Genomic DNA, 15449 nt, shown 5'->3' on the forward strand with positions numbered 1-15449 from the left:
GACATCAGGATTTGTATCTGAGCATAGCAACTATCGCAGTGTTCTGGTACAGGATCTCTTTTAAGAGACCAAAGAACTGACAGGTTGCTGCATTCTGTATGTTTTATTGTGATTCCATTCCCCCCTCACCACCCGCTGCACTGGTCTGCTGTATCTATGAATCATGGGATGTATAGTGTACGTGCCCTAGGAAGAGGGAGGAGGTGGAGGGAACAGATAGGTAGCATGGAGTATATTGCTGCTGAAAGCTATTCCGAGATATTTCCAAGGTTGAGCTTCTCTGACCCTTGAGGCATAGCACAATACTTTGTCAGGTCAAAGTACAAATCTCCTGCGGAGTTGGAGTGCCAAGTGAATACTGTGGACTCCTCATAGAATTAGGGATAGCTTCCTTCTTCCTGCTTTGGCTTCTTGGCAAAACTCCAAAATCTGGTGCCAAGTACATTGTATCCTCCAAGGTTAAAGCCCTTAGAGAAAGGTGGTGGGGATTACTCTCCTGAGCCAGAAGTCGCTACAGTATTGTGTTTAATGCTTAGGTGTGGGGTCCTATCAAACTCTTGGGCTGAACTTTTTGTAGTGGCCTCTGATATTGGCCGGGAAGTTGCACTTGCTAGTTGCTTGGCAACGTGACAACTGCTCTGTCCTTGGGGTGTGAGATGACAATAGTGAAGGGATGTCAATGCTAATTGCAGTTTTTCTCGTGGTGCTTGCTTTTCTTTTCCCCAGTTGGTGGTCCCTGACTCTACCGCAGGGAGTGGAGCTAAGGGAACCCATCTCTGAGCCTGAAGCCCACTAGAACCCTTCACAATCTTTTCTAATGTGAACCCTCAGCTCCACCCCTTGTGTGTTGAAAGCATGTGCTATGCTTACCTCCCGCTGTGAAGGGAGAGTGGTAGGAAGGCAGAACTAGTCACTGGTCATTTTTCCAATTCCCCGGAAAAGAAAGTTTTGTTTTCTGTCACTAAAGCCCTTGCTCCCAGTCTGCAGTCTGGATACTGGGGTGCTGATGGGTGAAATCAGAAATGCACTGTCGACCCCCCAAAATAGGTAATGCTTATATGACTTGGTCAGGATTGTTCCGTTCCATGCTTCCAGCCCCCGCAGATGTGGCACTCCAGTGTGCGTGGGAAGCTGCTCTTTAGGCAAGACAGTTTCTTTGGAGAGCTTTATTTTTAGATTTCCCCTCTCCGCCTATCCTGTGTTAGAGTTCTCTCTGCCTGGGCAGGGGGAATGGGGCATTGGCTCCCGATGTGGAGCACTCTTCCCTGGCTCAGGCAAGGGAATTAAAGGGATACATTCAGCTTAACTCTGGGGCGAGGGTGGAGACCATGACTGTGTCTAGTGAATCAGTTTATATAATATGCCCGTAACCTTCTCTAGATAAATTATCTGTATCCTCTGAGGAAAGTAGATGTGGTTAGGAAAATAGTAACCATTTGTGATCACTAGATTTAATCAGGGGCACTTAATGTCTCATGGCTAAAGCATTGAGCTGAGGCCCTTTGCTAAGCTAACCCCTTTATCGGAACCTGGCTTGCTCTCTTCCTTTTTGTTCCTGCTTTTGGCCCTTCACTCTATACTTGGTTCCTTTTCTTCAGCATGTAAACATATTTAAGCTTCTTCCATTCTTAAAAAGGAGAAAATATCCCTTGATACCAATAGTCCCTTAAACTATTGTCTTGTATCCCTTTGCTTACTGCATTTGCCAAATTATTGGCCAGAAAACACTAGCTCCTCAAGATATTAGTAAGTATTGTGTGAAAAATCAGTGGTTTAGTAAGTTGGGCAAATGCAGGCTTAAACAGAGGAAAATGGGGCTCTTTCCTGTGATTAATCTCCAGGAAGGACTGTACTAGGCAGTGTTTCCCCAAAAGATAGAGCATGGGAGCCTTATTTGAGAAACCTATGTCAACATCCAGGTTGGGAAATGTTGGAGTACTTGCTGCTGCTTCAAATCACTTCTCTTTCACTAGCCTGAAAGGAAGCGTGCATCTGATTTTCAGTGTGGTAGTGTGGCTCTGAGCAGCTCTGGAAAGCTCCAGGGGAGCAAAAGCCTGACTCTCTGTCAGGGATCAGTGGGTGACTTCTTAGTCTTCAAATTTAGTGACTGGTTCACTGGTTCTCTGACATTGTTCTGACCTCTTCACCACATTTGTTTCCATGAATTACCTGCTTTCTTCTTTAAAGGCTCCCTTTCTACCCTGCTTACCATTGCTTAATACCTTTCATTAGCTCTGCCCCCCTACATGGCAATGTCATTTATTTTCACAGCTTCAAATCCTGACGTATAAATGACATTCCTGATCTCTTTACTGAACTACAGACCTGCATATCAACTACTTGCTGGACATGTGCATAAATAAAACTGCCCTCTCAATGCCTCAAACAAGCGTCATGTACTTTCCTTATCTAAGTTAATTGCCTCACCCTATCATGTGGAAAAGGGATTAGATTTGTTCTGTCACCCAAGGCAGATCTCTGCTCAACATAAGGAAGGAAGAGCTAATGATTAAAACTGTCTGAAAATGGAATGGACTGCTTCTGGATATAGTAAATTCGATCTTTAGTCACTCAAGGTGTTACAGAAGAGGCTGGGCAACCATTTGCCTGGGTGTTGCAGAGGGGGTTGAAACTAAAGCAATAATCTGAACATGATCTTCTCAAAAGCTTTCACTAGTTCCTCAGTGTCTTCAGGATAAAGGGGAACAAACATTTAGGGAACACATTGTTCATCAAGACTTTTGTTATTCTCTTTAAATGGCTTTTAATATCCCTTTAATAATCCTACAGAGTAGATATTATGATTCCCATTTTGCAGATGAGAAAACTGAGACTCCAGTTAGATAGCTAAGAAGTTCCAAAACTGGAACTTGAACCTGGCTGCTCTGACTATAAAGTGTGGTTCTTTCAGTGTTTCCCCAACTTCCTCATAGGAATCAGCTGGAATGCTAGTAAAAATACAGATTCCCAGGCTCCTTTTCTACTGCTTTGGATTCACCAGGTTTGGGAAAATACATGTGTGGTGGTTTTTTTTTTTTTTTTTTTTTTTTTTTTTGATGGAGTCTCGCTCTGTTGCCCAGGCTGGAGTGGAGTGCAGTGGCGCGATCTAGGCTCACCACAAGCTCCGCCTCCCGGGTTCACGCCATTCTCCTGCCTCAGCCTCCCCAGTAGCTGAGACTACAGGCGCCCGCCACCACACTTGGCTAATTTTTTGTATTTTTAGTAGAGACAGGGTTTCATCATGTTAGCCAGGATGGTCTTGATCTCCTGACCTCATGATCCGCCCGCCTCAGCCTTCTAAAGTGCTAGGATTACAGGCGTGAGTCACCGCGCCCTGCCCGGGAAAATATATGTTTTTAACAAGCAATCAAGGCTGAGTGTGGCAGCTCACACCAGTAATCCCAGCACTTTGGGAGGCCAAGATAGGAGGATTGCTTGAGCCCAGGAGTTCGAGACCAGTCTGCACAACATAGTGAGCCCCCCTCTTAAAAAGTAAAATGTTTTTAATTAGCCAGGTGTGGTGGCATGTGTCTGTAGTCCCAGCTACTTAGGGAGCTGAGGCAGGAGGATCACTTGAGCCCAGGAGGTTGAGACTTCAGTAAGCTATGATCATGACACTGTATTCCGTCCTGGGTGACAGCAAGACCTTGTCTCTATAAAAAATTTTAAAAAGTAAACATCACACTTACTTTAGCTCCTACTATGTAGAAAGCAGTAAAACACAAGACCGAGAATTTGGGCACAGTTGCAGGGTAGATTCAAGGAAGCAGCAGGTATGGTCCCTGCCCTCTGGCAGTTCACCATCTACCCAGAAAAGATTAAGCAGCAGGTGGTTAAAGTGAGGGAACCCTTTTTCAGTTTGGGTGTCACCTCTGATTCTTTTGGTGTCGCTTTCCCTGTGACATAATTATTTTGCTTTCCTTCCCCTCCCCTGAGTATCTATCTCCCTTTGGTGTACATGGGTTTGCAAAGCTATTTTGAAGTAAATAACACCCTCTTAGAGCTGCAACAGGCTCTAACAGGTGAAACCCTAGGGAGCTGCAGCTGTACTAACCACAGGGGACATGGGGTTTGTAGAGCAGGGAGCAGGAGGAAGAAGGAAAGAGAGCAGTATTTGGAAAATGAAATTTGATTTTAAAGTCATCAGTGACTTATTTGGAAGGGCCTTCCTCACACTTCACTATGCTAGAATCATCTCTTAAGTAGATGACCAGGATGAGCACAGCACCTCAGTCTGCCCAGCCTAGGGCTTTTGCTCTGCTGGAGAATTTGCCTTGCCCACTGGAAGAGTCCACAGAAATAAACCTCTCTTGAACTTCTTGCTCAGGGTTGGGATGGGTAGGTGTGTATAACTCAGACCATTCTGATGTGAAGGCAGTACAAAGACACTGGGTAAGTTAGAGTTCCAGGGATGACCTTGTTCTATATTTGTATTTAATTTAATTTAATTTAATTTATTGAATGAATAAAGGAAAGACCTTGTGCTCCAAAGGTTGCCAAGAGGCTCAAGAGTACAGTCGTAGAAATAGCTTTTGAAAGTCTGTTCGGGCTAGCCTGGCTGCATTCGTTGCAGCCACAGGACAGCATTCAGGTAGTTTGGGGGTCCTGGCCTCCTGACTGGCCATCTGCCATCTCAGTCGTCTTCCCACTCTAGGAAGGAAATCATGTTAGAGCATCTGTAGTCTTGATTCAAGAAACAATGCCAGACATATTGGCTTGGTCATTAAAGAAGGCTGGAGAATGCTCATTCCTGTCAACAAGCAGACATTAATTGTGCAACTACTCTGCTTTGCCCAGGGTGGTGCTTGGTGGAGCCTGACTTGGTCTTGTTTGTTAATGAGTTTCAATAGTGGATTAAGATGCCAATGGGGAAATATTGGCAGGCTTCACTATCTGATAGAATTTGGGGGTGGGGATAATATGCATTTTAAAAAGCAACAATAATGTATGTAAGTGTTCAGGGCTACCAGAGGGTGGGGCAGAGCTTCCTGCATCAGTGATTTCTAGAACTGCCTATTCCCAAACACTAGTCCTGGGCTTGCACTCATAATCCCTCAGCTCATCCTATCATCTGCAAGTGCCGTGAGCCCCAAACAGTCGCTCATTGCGGGCTAATTGGTCCTTGAATGCCTCTCCAACGTCATAATTGCCATAAGGCCTGACACTTTGAGACAGACAAAGGAGGAAGGTGCTCTTAACCTGCTCTCCACGCACCTTTCTTCAAGATACACCAGGGAGGCCCGATCACTCCTTTTGTGTTGACCCACACTGTGCCTGTCTGAGTGCTCGGGTTTGTGCTGTTAGGCTGCTCTTCAGAGGCTGCTGGAAATTTAACTCTCACTAAGGTCAAGGGCTGATGAGTGACTGTTGCTTTATAACTCTGTGCATGCTTTATACAGACTGGGCAAGGGATGGGCTGCTTAGTCGTCAAATAATGTGTGCCCTTTATTCAGTACTTTCTGGCCGAAGGAATAAAGTGATGTCTTAGGCCCCAGTTACTATGGGAGGGAACACTCTCAGGGTTAGAAACTAGGGAGTACCTGGGAGGGTCTTCTGTGGACACTCCATCCCCTGTAGCCAGGTCTCACCCACCATTCACAAGGATTCAGAATCCCACATGAAGCATATGACATGGTCTCAGTTTTCAAAGGGCTTCCACTTTGGCGGTGTAATATGAAATATTAAAAAAACCTTGCAAGAATTAAATAGCAATAAGTAGAAAATATAAAGAAAGGTTGCTGCCAAATGTGGTAGCAAATATGGTATGGATTTAGAAGAATGAAATTTGGAGTGGGCAGGATCACAAAGCTGGGAGAGACTTGGGCTGGGCCTCAGAGGAGTTGCTGAGCTGGGTGAGGGGACTGACGGAGCATCTTAGGCTATAGACAGATGGCTCGAGCCACAGGTAGAGAGGTGGGCACAATACTAGGTTATTTTAGCAGAAGAAACCCCTTGCCTTTGAGGCTATAGCGCTAAAATGCTCATTTGCTTTGCATCAAGAAACCTGCTTGACCAGTTTCCTTCTTAGTTACCATTTGCTTTGCATTCCGGTTCATTAAGACATCACGGTGGCTGTGCCAAGTGCTTATAATTTCTCTGGATCTTTCCAACCCAAATCTTACAATTTAGGATCTCAACTGCAAGGACTTTTGCCTGATAATCTGTTTACTTTGAGCTGGTTATATTCTTGCTTTTCCATCCGGCAGAGAGGACTCAGCTGAAAGGAAGACTGGACAAAGTCCTCTAGAGCACATACATTATCCCTGTAGGTGGGCGCATGCATCCCTTCGAGGATATTTTTAAAGGTCACCTCTTAAACAACATTGTCTTTCAAGACCTTTGGAAACACTTTCTCCTTAGGGAGACAGGCAGCAGCCTTGAGAGCTAGAGTGCTGAAGATGAGCTCAAGAACTCAAACCTGCACATCCCCCGGAAGTTGCATCTGCTCTTCATGGTGGTATGACGGCTCTGGAAAGCTGCTTTGTAGCCTACCGTCACTTTGTTTTTACATGTCACATTTTCCCTGGGCTACACTCTTTCCCTTGCTCTTAAATAATGTAGTATTTTTCTGGCCTGGCCTCGATGTTTGAAAAGTTGCAGGAATACCCAGGCTCTGGCTCTCCCTGGCTTCGTAGAGGTATGTGGCTATAACTAAGAAGTAACATATTCAGGGGCAGATCATCTTTCTTGTACATCAAGCACTGTGACTTCAGGCTAGGGATGGTAATATATTTCCATGAGTTTTATTCTCTCATGGCACAGTGTTTCCCTCTGATGTGACCAGTCCCTAATTTGGAGGCCTCAATGAAATTATTTTTATCTAAGTACAGAAGGAATAATGAGTTTTTGAGACTTCCTTCTACTCTCCCAACACATTATCTTGTCAGATAAGCTGAAACACACAGATATGCACGCATGTGCGCATGCGCACACACACAAACACACACATAGTGAGACCAGGGTGGCAGTTGGTTAATTGCAGCCTTTCTTTAGGTATTAAGAGACAAATACCTTTTGCTTTTTTTTTTTTTTTCATGCTCACTCTAATTTTGAGTCAGGTTGAAATGGTTGGTTGCTATGTCATGTGGGCCTTGCATGTGTAGGATTTCCGTCCTGGGACAGTGGTTCAGCCTGATTTGAAAGGGGAGTATCTGCCTTGACTTTCTCTAGTGCCTGCCCTAAGGATAAAAGGAGGAAGAGGAGGATATATCAGTGTTGTGGAGAAAGGTATTCCTTCTTCCTCTCATCAAGCCTACCACGAGGCATTTATTTGTGAGAGGTGCCAGTCCCTGTCACTTCATTAGGATTCCAGGGTGTTACTAAGACAGACTGTCACTGCTAGATGGCCACAGTTTAGCTGCTTCTTAAAGATCTTAGGAAAGCAGTCAATGTTTTTTTAAAAATTATTAAGGTCTAATTTACATACTTTTTTTGATTACATGAAATATGTCTCATGGGAGAAGCTGTTTGACTTTAGTATGCTGGCCTACTCTCTTTTACTGGTTTTATTTCCACATGAAAGTTTAGCCTGATAATGGAATACGAAAGCTGAGGTAATGAAGTTGGTCCCATAAGGCCTTCTAAATGAATGTCAAACTCCTTAGCTGGACAGTGCAGGCTGTCCACAGTCAGGCCCCAACCTGCCATTCTCTGAGGCCCAGCCAGACCTGGATGCACGGCTGATCCCTGAAAATAACCCTGTGCTTCTTGCCTCCAGACCTTTGCTTACACTGTTCCCTTTAGCTGGAAGGACCTCTCCCCAGCTCTACCGTTTGAAATCCTAAATCTTCATTGAGAACCAATTCAAAAAGCAGTATCTCCTTGTGGCTTCCCCAAACTAGATGTGATCTGTACTCCCTGTGAATCCTTCTAGGCCTTGGTTTGTCCTCCTTTTGGGCTTCTTGCTACAACATCCTTAGTATACTATACCCTCTGTCACCTAGTAAGCTCCACAAGACAATAAACTTTGCTCTTGTATCTCCCATGTATCTAACACATACTCTGTGTAAAGAAGACTAAGCATTTTTTGTTTGAGACAGAGTTTTGCTCTTGTTGCGCAGGCTGGAGTGCAATGGTGCGATCTCGGCTCACCGCAACCTCCGCCTCCTGGGTTCAAGCAATTCTCCTGCCTCAGCCTCCCAAATAGCTGGGATTACAGGCATGCACCACCATACCCGGCTAATTTGTACTTTTTAGTAGAGACAGGGTTTCTCCATGTTGATCAGGCTGGTCTCGAACTCCCAACCTCAGGCGATCCACCCGCCTCAGCCTCCCAAAGTGCTGGGATTACAGGCGTGAACCACCATGCCTGGCCAGACTAAGTATTTAAATAGTGGAAGAATGGTATTTTTCCACACATAGCCGAGTGAAGAATTAGCTTTTTTTTCTTTTTTTGAGACGGAGTCTCGCTCTGTCACCAGGCTGGAGTGCAGTGGTGTGATCTCGGCTCACTGCAACCTCTGCCTCCTGGGTTCAAGCGATTCTCCTGCCTCAGCCTCCCGAGTAACTGGGACTACAGGCATGCATCACCACGCCCAGCTAATTTTTGTATTTTTAATAGAGATAGGGTTTCACCATGTTGGCCAGGATGGTCTCCATCTCCTGACCTTGTGATCCGCCCGCCTCGGCCTCCCAAAGTGCTGGGATTACAGATGTGAGCCACCACGCCCAGCTGATAATTAGCTTTTTTTGAAAAAGCACATGTGAATGTGACTGTGACTTGGGCCTTATGAAATTTTCTGAGATAGAAGAGCCCTGGTCTGAGAGTCACCCAGTGTGCAGTTCTAGATGAGGCTGTGTGCATATCTGGGCCTGGCTTTCATTGTCTTTGAGGAAATTTTCTAGCTCAGTCAAACCAAATTTAAGCAGGAAAAAGAGGCAAAGTAGATTCAGAGAAAATCCACATTATGGGTTTGGAAAACAAATAAAAGGTATGACAAAGGAAGGGATTGTTGAGGGAATTGGGAATGTTTAGCCTGGTAGAGAAGATCTAGGAAAGACTCAGACTCATTAAATGCTAGAGCTGGAAAGAAACTTAGAGAGTATCTAAGGGATTTCCTTTATCAGATAAAAGTTGGACAAAATGACCTCTGAGGCTTTAGCGGTCTGCAAAATTCTTTTTCTATTTGCAGTTCTGATTGATAGAAAAGGAAATTCTTGTTCAATTTTTTTGCATTCTCAACTGTGAATAATAGTCTAGTTCAGAATCTCAAACCTCAGATACTACATTTCTATGTCTTTTACAAAACCATAGCTTAAAAAAGCATTGTCCATCCTGTTCATATTTCTTGTTCATTCAGTATTCATAAATTCATCAGACAAAATCCAGATAGACTTGGGTACCATTTTTTATTGGGAAATTAGAATTAGACAACTTCCTTTTTGCCTTGTTTGCCAGGGAACTTAGAGCCAAACATGTTCCTCATGTGAAGTAAATGACTCAAACCAGTGCTTGATATATCTGCTTCCCCACTTTTTTTTAATTGACTTAATGTTTTTTGAAAATTGTGAAAGGAACACATGCTGTGGTTAAAAACATAAGCCCGAATAGTACAATTCCCAATGTGCAGAGTTAACTACTGGCAAAATGTTTTTGACTTTGATCTGTGTTTATATTGTTTTTACTTAGCTTGTGCTGTATGTGTTTTAATTTTTTTTGTTGTTTTATTTTGTTTCGGTTTGTTTTTGAGATGGAGTCTCAGTCTGTCACCCAGGCTGGAGTACAATGGTGCAATCTTGGCTCATTGCAACCTCTGCCGCCCAGGCTCAAGCGATTCTCCTGCCTCAGCCTCCCGCGTAGCTGGGATTACAGGCACCCACCACCCCACCCAGATAATTTTTATATTTTTAGTGGAGACGGGGTTTTGCCACGTTGGCCAGGCAGGTCTTGAACTCCTGACCTGAAATGATCTGCCCGCCTCGGCCTCCCAAAGTGCTGGGATTACAGTCATGAGCCACCCTACCCAGCCAGAAGTAAACTGTTACATCAATTTTATTTGAACCTCAGATATTTTAAAAATTACAAACAATTGGATTCCCAGCATCGAGAAAACATGTTTACATCAACTCTACTTTATATACTTCAGCTTGTTACTGCTGTTGCCAAAGGTCAAGCATGGTTCTGGGAAGTGCTGAAATGTATCTTGTGTTTTAAACTTACAACCAGTAAACTCTGCCTTGTAATCTTCTACAAATTCATCCTAACTCCCCTAATTCATTTTATTTTATTTATTTATTATTTATGTTTTAGACAGAGTCTCACTCTGTCACCCAGGCTGGAGTGCAGTGGCGCAATCTCGGTTCACTGCAACCTCTGCCTCCCAGATTGAAGCAATTCTCCTGCCTCAGCCTCCCGAGTAGCTGAAATTACAGGTGCCCGCCACCACGCCCGGCCAATTTTTGTATTTTTAGCAGAGACGGGGTTTTACCATGTTGGCCAGGCTGGTCTCGAACTCCTGACCTCAAGTGATCTGCCTGCCTCAGCTTCCCAAAGTGTTAGGATTACAGACGTGAGCCACTGTGCCCGGCCTCTTAAATTCATTTAACATCTTCCTTCCTTCCCTCACCAAACGAATTTGTGCTTAATTCAAGTTCTGTTCTTTTCCTTACTATATTTGTTCTAATCTTTGAAACCCATAATGACATCCAGTGCTTCTCATTGTCACTGAGAATGAGGTTGCTTCATGATGCTCTTCTTAGTAGGAGTGGCTGACAGAATGTCTTCCTTGCTTTAGGAAATGCAGGACTCAGGCAGTGAGAATGCATTCAGTTTTGATTCTGTCACATATAGCCTGGAATGCACCTCTCGGACAGCACCTCCTTATCTGCTGCCTCCGCCATTCTCCTTACTGCTTTGAGTGTGTAAATTGAGGGGAAAAAAGGGCTTTTTGTTAGAGTTTGGGTATTTTCATTTTCAAATCATCTGAGACTGATTTTTAAGAACTCTGTTTCAAGAACTTTAAGCAGTAGGTGGGTATTTCACTCTTCATGGTTTTACTACATCCTATCTCATCTGGGCTTGCATATGGTAAGATAGTGTGTTTTACTTGCAGCTTCCAACTGAGCCAAAGGCCACAGTATTGCAGGTAGAAGTCAAAGTCTTGAAACTAGATTTTGAGTTGTGTGTGCAAAGGTGTGAAAACACCTCTATTAACAGAGAATATGAAGAAGACAGCCTAGACTGAAGGTAGAAAAATACAAACTTCTCACTGAAATCACTCATTTGTGGTGACTCCATATGAAGACAGGTTCCACTGGATGTGAAAAGTAGAAACTTTTTTTTTTTTTGAGACGGAGTCTCGCTCTGTCGCTTAGGCTGGAGTGCAGTGGCGTAATCTCGGCTCACTGCAACCTCCACCTCCCAGGTTCAAATGATTCTCCTGCCTCAGCCTCCCGAGCAGCTGGGACTACAGGCGTGCGCCATCACACCCAGCTAATTTTTGTATTTTTAGTAGAGATTGGGTTTTACCATATTGGCCAGGCTGCTCTTGAACTCCTGACCTCAGGTGATCCACCCGCCTCAGCCTCCCAAAGTGCTGGGATTATAGGTGTGAGCCTCTGCGCCCGACCTCCTAAGGCTCTTTTGATGTGTCACTCCTCTCAGATTTCCAGGGGCCACTAGGTCATGTCTACTCAAGGGCTTCCAAAATTTGCTTCAGACCTTTATTTCCAATACCATTTCCTAGGACTTCTAGCAGCAGCCAAGCTGGTGTCCTTTTCCATAAGCCTGGATTTTATAGCTCCCTCCCCACCTTCTCCCACCTTCCCTTTTATTTCTTTACTCTGCATCATTTATAGCATGTCACAACAGCATGTCTTGTCAGAAGACCTGGGTTTTGTCCCAGGTTGGTTAGATGTATGACCTAGGTCAAACTATTTTTCCTCCCTGAGCCTCTGTTTCCCCATATGTAAGAGAAAGAGACCACACTAGGTGACTTCTAGGGTCCCATTGGTCTTTTCAACCCTACCATTGTGTGCTTTTTCTTTGGCCGCCCGAGGACATAGGGCCCTTTCTTTAGTGCTTCAGGAGTGTTTACCAGTCATTGTTTGGGATTGTAGTTAACATTTTTTTGTCCTCTCTTTAGCTACTTTTTGAAGATATGTTTGTGAACTGAGAAAGCTCCCTGCTAGAGCTAGTTTCCTAGGAAGTGGGTGAGGGAGAGGGCTATTGAGCGAGTTCTACTTTGGACTTTTATCTTGCATCCAGAAGCCAAGAGGAGATGGGGTTTGTAAAATATTTTCTCTTATGCTTCTTGTTGGGAGAATGAGATGTTTCTTTGAAAGGGGGTGCATATTTACAATTTTGGCTCAGAAAGAAGGATGTGGTCTCCTGGAGACATCCTTCTAGTATACTGTGAGGCTGCTATGTCTGTGCTGTTTGGGTTGGCCTTCCATCTTTTCAAGGTGCCAGTGTCTTGGCATTTGGGGTTGGATGATCACTTCATCTTTCACTGTGCCTTTCAGGGCCCTGTTTGATTATGATCGGACTCGGGACAGCTGCCTTCCAAGCCAGGGGCTCAGCTTCTCTTATGGTGACATTCTGCATGTCATTAATGCCTCTGATGATGAGTGGTGGCAGGCAAGGCTGGTGACCCCACACGGAGAAAGTGAGCAGATCGGTGTGATCCCCAGTAAGAAGAGGTGAGTCGTCATGATCATGAGCAAGGCCTTTCCTGCCCTCTTGCTGGTATTTCTTTCTTGTTTTCCTATTAGAAGTTTCTTGAGAGCAATGTTTGTGCCTTGATTCCTTTTTGGTAGAGTCGGTACTCAACATGGTTTTTACTCAGTGAGCCAAAAAAATGGCTGCTGTGCCTGCTGCAACCCACTGCTGAGACCATTTACTGGCAGTAACAGGACTTCTTTCTGATTCCAAAACAGGGTAGAAAAGAAAGAAAGAGCTCGATTGAAAACTGTGAAGTTCCATGCCAGGACGGGGATGATTGAGTCTAACAGGGTAAGTGGGGATCCCCAAGGAAATCAGCCAGTAGGTAAAGAGGGGTGAGAAGCTTGGAGTTTAGTCTGATGTGTAGGAGAACTGGGGAGCACAAAAGAAAATCTCTTTTTCAGGGGGCTGGCTCTGTCCTATCAGAACATTGACTGCTTTTCAGAAAGCAGAGAGGGAGCTCTTAAAGTCCACAGCCAGTTTGTGCTCCTTTCCCATGGGTACCGGCTCTTGAAGATGTGTTGGAGTTGGACTGTCTGGAAGGCTGACTTGCTTGGGGAAAATGAAACCACTCGTGGGTGTCTCCCTGGCTATAGATCCTGTCAGGGCATCCAGCCAAGAAGCCCAGCCCCAGAGCTCCCACCTCCCTTCAGACCACCTGAGGCAGGAGGGCTCTCCATTCACCCATTTTTTTCTATGAGCTTCACAGGCCAAAGAACTTCTGGAGCAGTAGAGGGAAGAGAGACATGGAGTAGATGTGTATATCAATGGTACCTTAGGGCATGTGTCCAGGAGGCTACAGTGACCTTTGTTCTTTAGGAAGTACCAGTGAGTGTTATGAGTGTCTGGATTAGGTAGAAACCTCTAACATCCCTACAACATTTTCTTGTAAACATGATTTTCCTCTTACATCAACTTTCATTTAATCTCATAGACTCCATTTGTGAGAGATGGTCTTTTATTTAGCTCACCGTTGTCTCCATTTTAGTTTTTCTTGCATGCTTTAAAATCCATTGTTCTGTTTTTTTTCTTCTGTCCTTCCCCTCCATCTTCATGTTCTTTCACAGTCGATCAAAACGAAACGTAAAAAGAGTTTCCGCCTCTCTCGAAAGTTTCCATTTTACAAGAGCAAAGAAAACATGGCCCAGGAGAGCAGCATACAGGAACGTAAGTAGCAGCAGAGTCCAGAGAGCAGGCCGTCTGCAGCCCCGTCCTCTCATCCTCAGTTGCCCTTCCCTCAAGAGAAGCCTGGGCAGGGCCACGTGTGGCCTCGTGCCTGCCTGTGTGCGCGTGCACCTGCTTATCTACAGAGTCAGGGCAGAAATTGGTCTACCTAAGGAGATGTTGGGTTTTATTTGTCCTGCTCCTCAGTTAGAATGAATGTTGGAGGCACTGAGGTGGGACTGGTTCCAGGGTCAGCCTCCAGGAAGTGCCTGGCACTAGCAATGGAAGTGCCAGACAGAGCTCTGCTGTGGTGGTGAGGAACGGTTTTTCAGCTAGAGTGTCAGGGTCAGGAAAATGTTTTTTCAAGAGAACAAGGTCTAGGGACTCAGTGTTGCTCTCCTGGTTTCTTCCTCTTGTGTTTTCTTTCCCTTAACTTCACTCATGTATGTCAAGAGAAGAGCCTTTTCTTCCCAGGATCCCTGGAGTTGGGGCTACTTCTGGAATCCCACGCACGTGCATAAGCATACAGGATATCCACACAACTCTCAGCAGACTCGCTGTCATCCTAGAGTGCCTACAGAGCCAGTTTTCCCAGGAGAATCCTTCCTGCTTAAATGAGTTGACATGGAAGGAGTGTTGCTCCACATTGTTCAAATAAAGATCTATTGAGAAACACAAAGTTGGTTCGGTAGGAAGAGCAGTCACACTGAGCTAAATTCAACAGAAGAAGAAATTAATCCTGATAAATCTTCTTGCTCTACCATGTGCCTCAGCAATTAACTGCTCCAACCCTAACCTTAAACACCAGGTCTGGCTTGAAAAATGTCTTCTCACTTGTCTCATCATGAATAGTAAACATCTCTCATTTACCAGTGACTCTTCTGTCTTACATGGAGGGATCTTGGGGTCTTGGGCTGTTGGGGCTGGCAGGAGACTGACTGGTTCTGATAGGAAATGTCCTTCTGTCAGGCCAGCTTGGTCCACGGTCATGGTATGTGTAAGTCGTTGCTATCTGGGGTGGTACCTGGTGGACAGAAGGGTGCCCTCATCTAGATGGCAGCCACGGCTCATCATCCTGGAGTAGTTCAATGAGAAGCCATAGACGAGGTGGCTCTGCTCATGAGCACTTAGGAGACAGCCTGAGTCAGAGGCCTGAGGTGATGTCACCATAGTTTCATCAGATGAGTCCCAGAGTCCCTCCATGCCAAGCCCAGCCTGGGGAGGTGTTCATTGCTCAGTGGTCCCGCCTGGTGGGCGAGGAGGGGTATCTATTGGACGACAGAGTTGAAAGTGCCTAGTGCTTCTCCAGAAGCTGAGCTCATCCCCCAAGATCTTCCTGGCTCAGGGCAGCTTTGGAGGCCACACCCTACACCATGCGAAACTTTTCCTGAAGGGTTTGAACAGAGTGAATCAGTATTGGGCAAAAGCTTCTTGAGGTGATGGCAATTCTATCTGCCTACCTGGCACACGTGGACATTTGCTCTTTCATGCACTGCAGAGGGAAATGGTGATTTCAGGGGCAAACAGAGACCTGGGCTCCACAACCAAAATTTGGTCAAAGCAGGTGCTCTAAGCCTTGGAGTGTCACCTGTCCTGTCCTGTTGGCCTACAGCTGTAGACACCT

At 45.1% G+C, this 15449-nt stretch overlaps 1 protein-coding gene across 8 annotated transcripts in view; it reads left to right on the forward strand.

The window, feature by feature from the left end:
• DLG3 (discs large MAGUK scaffold protein 3) overlaps positions 1-15449 on the forward strand; it is a 62260-nt gene that overhangs the window by 36404 nt on the left and 10407 nt on the right. For 4 of the 8 annotated variants that reach the window (XM_055266833.1, XM_055266834.2, XM_055266835.2 and 1 more), the window contains 3 exons: positions 12463-12639; positions 12877-12952; positions 13729-13828. In XM_055266833.1, coding sequence (XP_055122808.1) covers positions 12463-12639; positions 12877-12952; positions 13729-13828 — 353 coding nt within the window. The remainder of the gene's footprint in view (positions 1-12462; positions 12640-12876; positions 12953-13728; positions 13829-15449) is intronic. The other 4 variants (XM_055266831.2, XM_055266829.1, XM_055266830.1 and 1 more) reach the window with 1 other exon arrangement.

The sequence above is a fragment of the Symphalangus syndactylus genome, chromosome X, assembly GCF_028878055.3.
Source record: "Symphalangus syndactylus isolate Jambi chromosome X, NHGRI_mSymSyn1-v2.1_pri, whole genome shotgun sequence".
Taxonomy (NCBI): Eukaryota; Metazoa; Chordata; class Mammalia; order Primates; family Hylobatidae; genus Symphalangus; species Symphalangus syndactylus.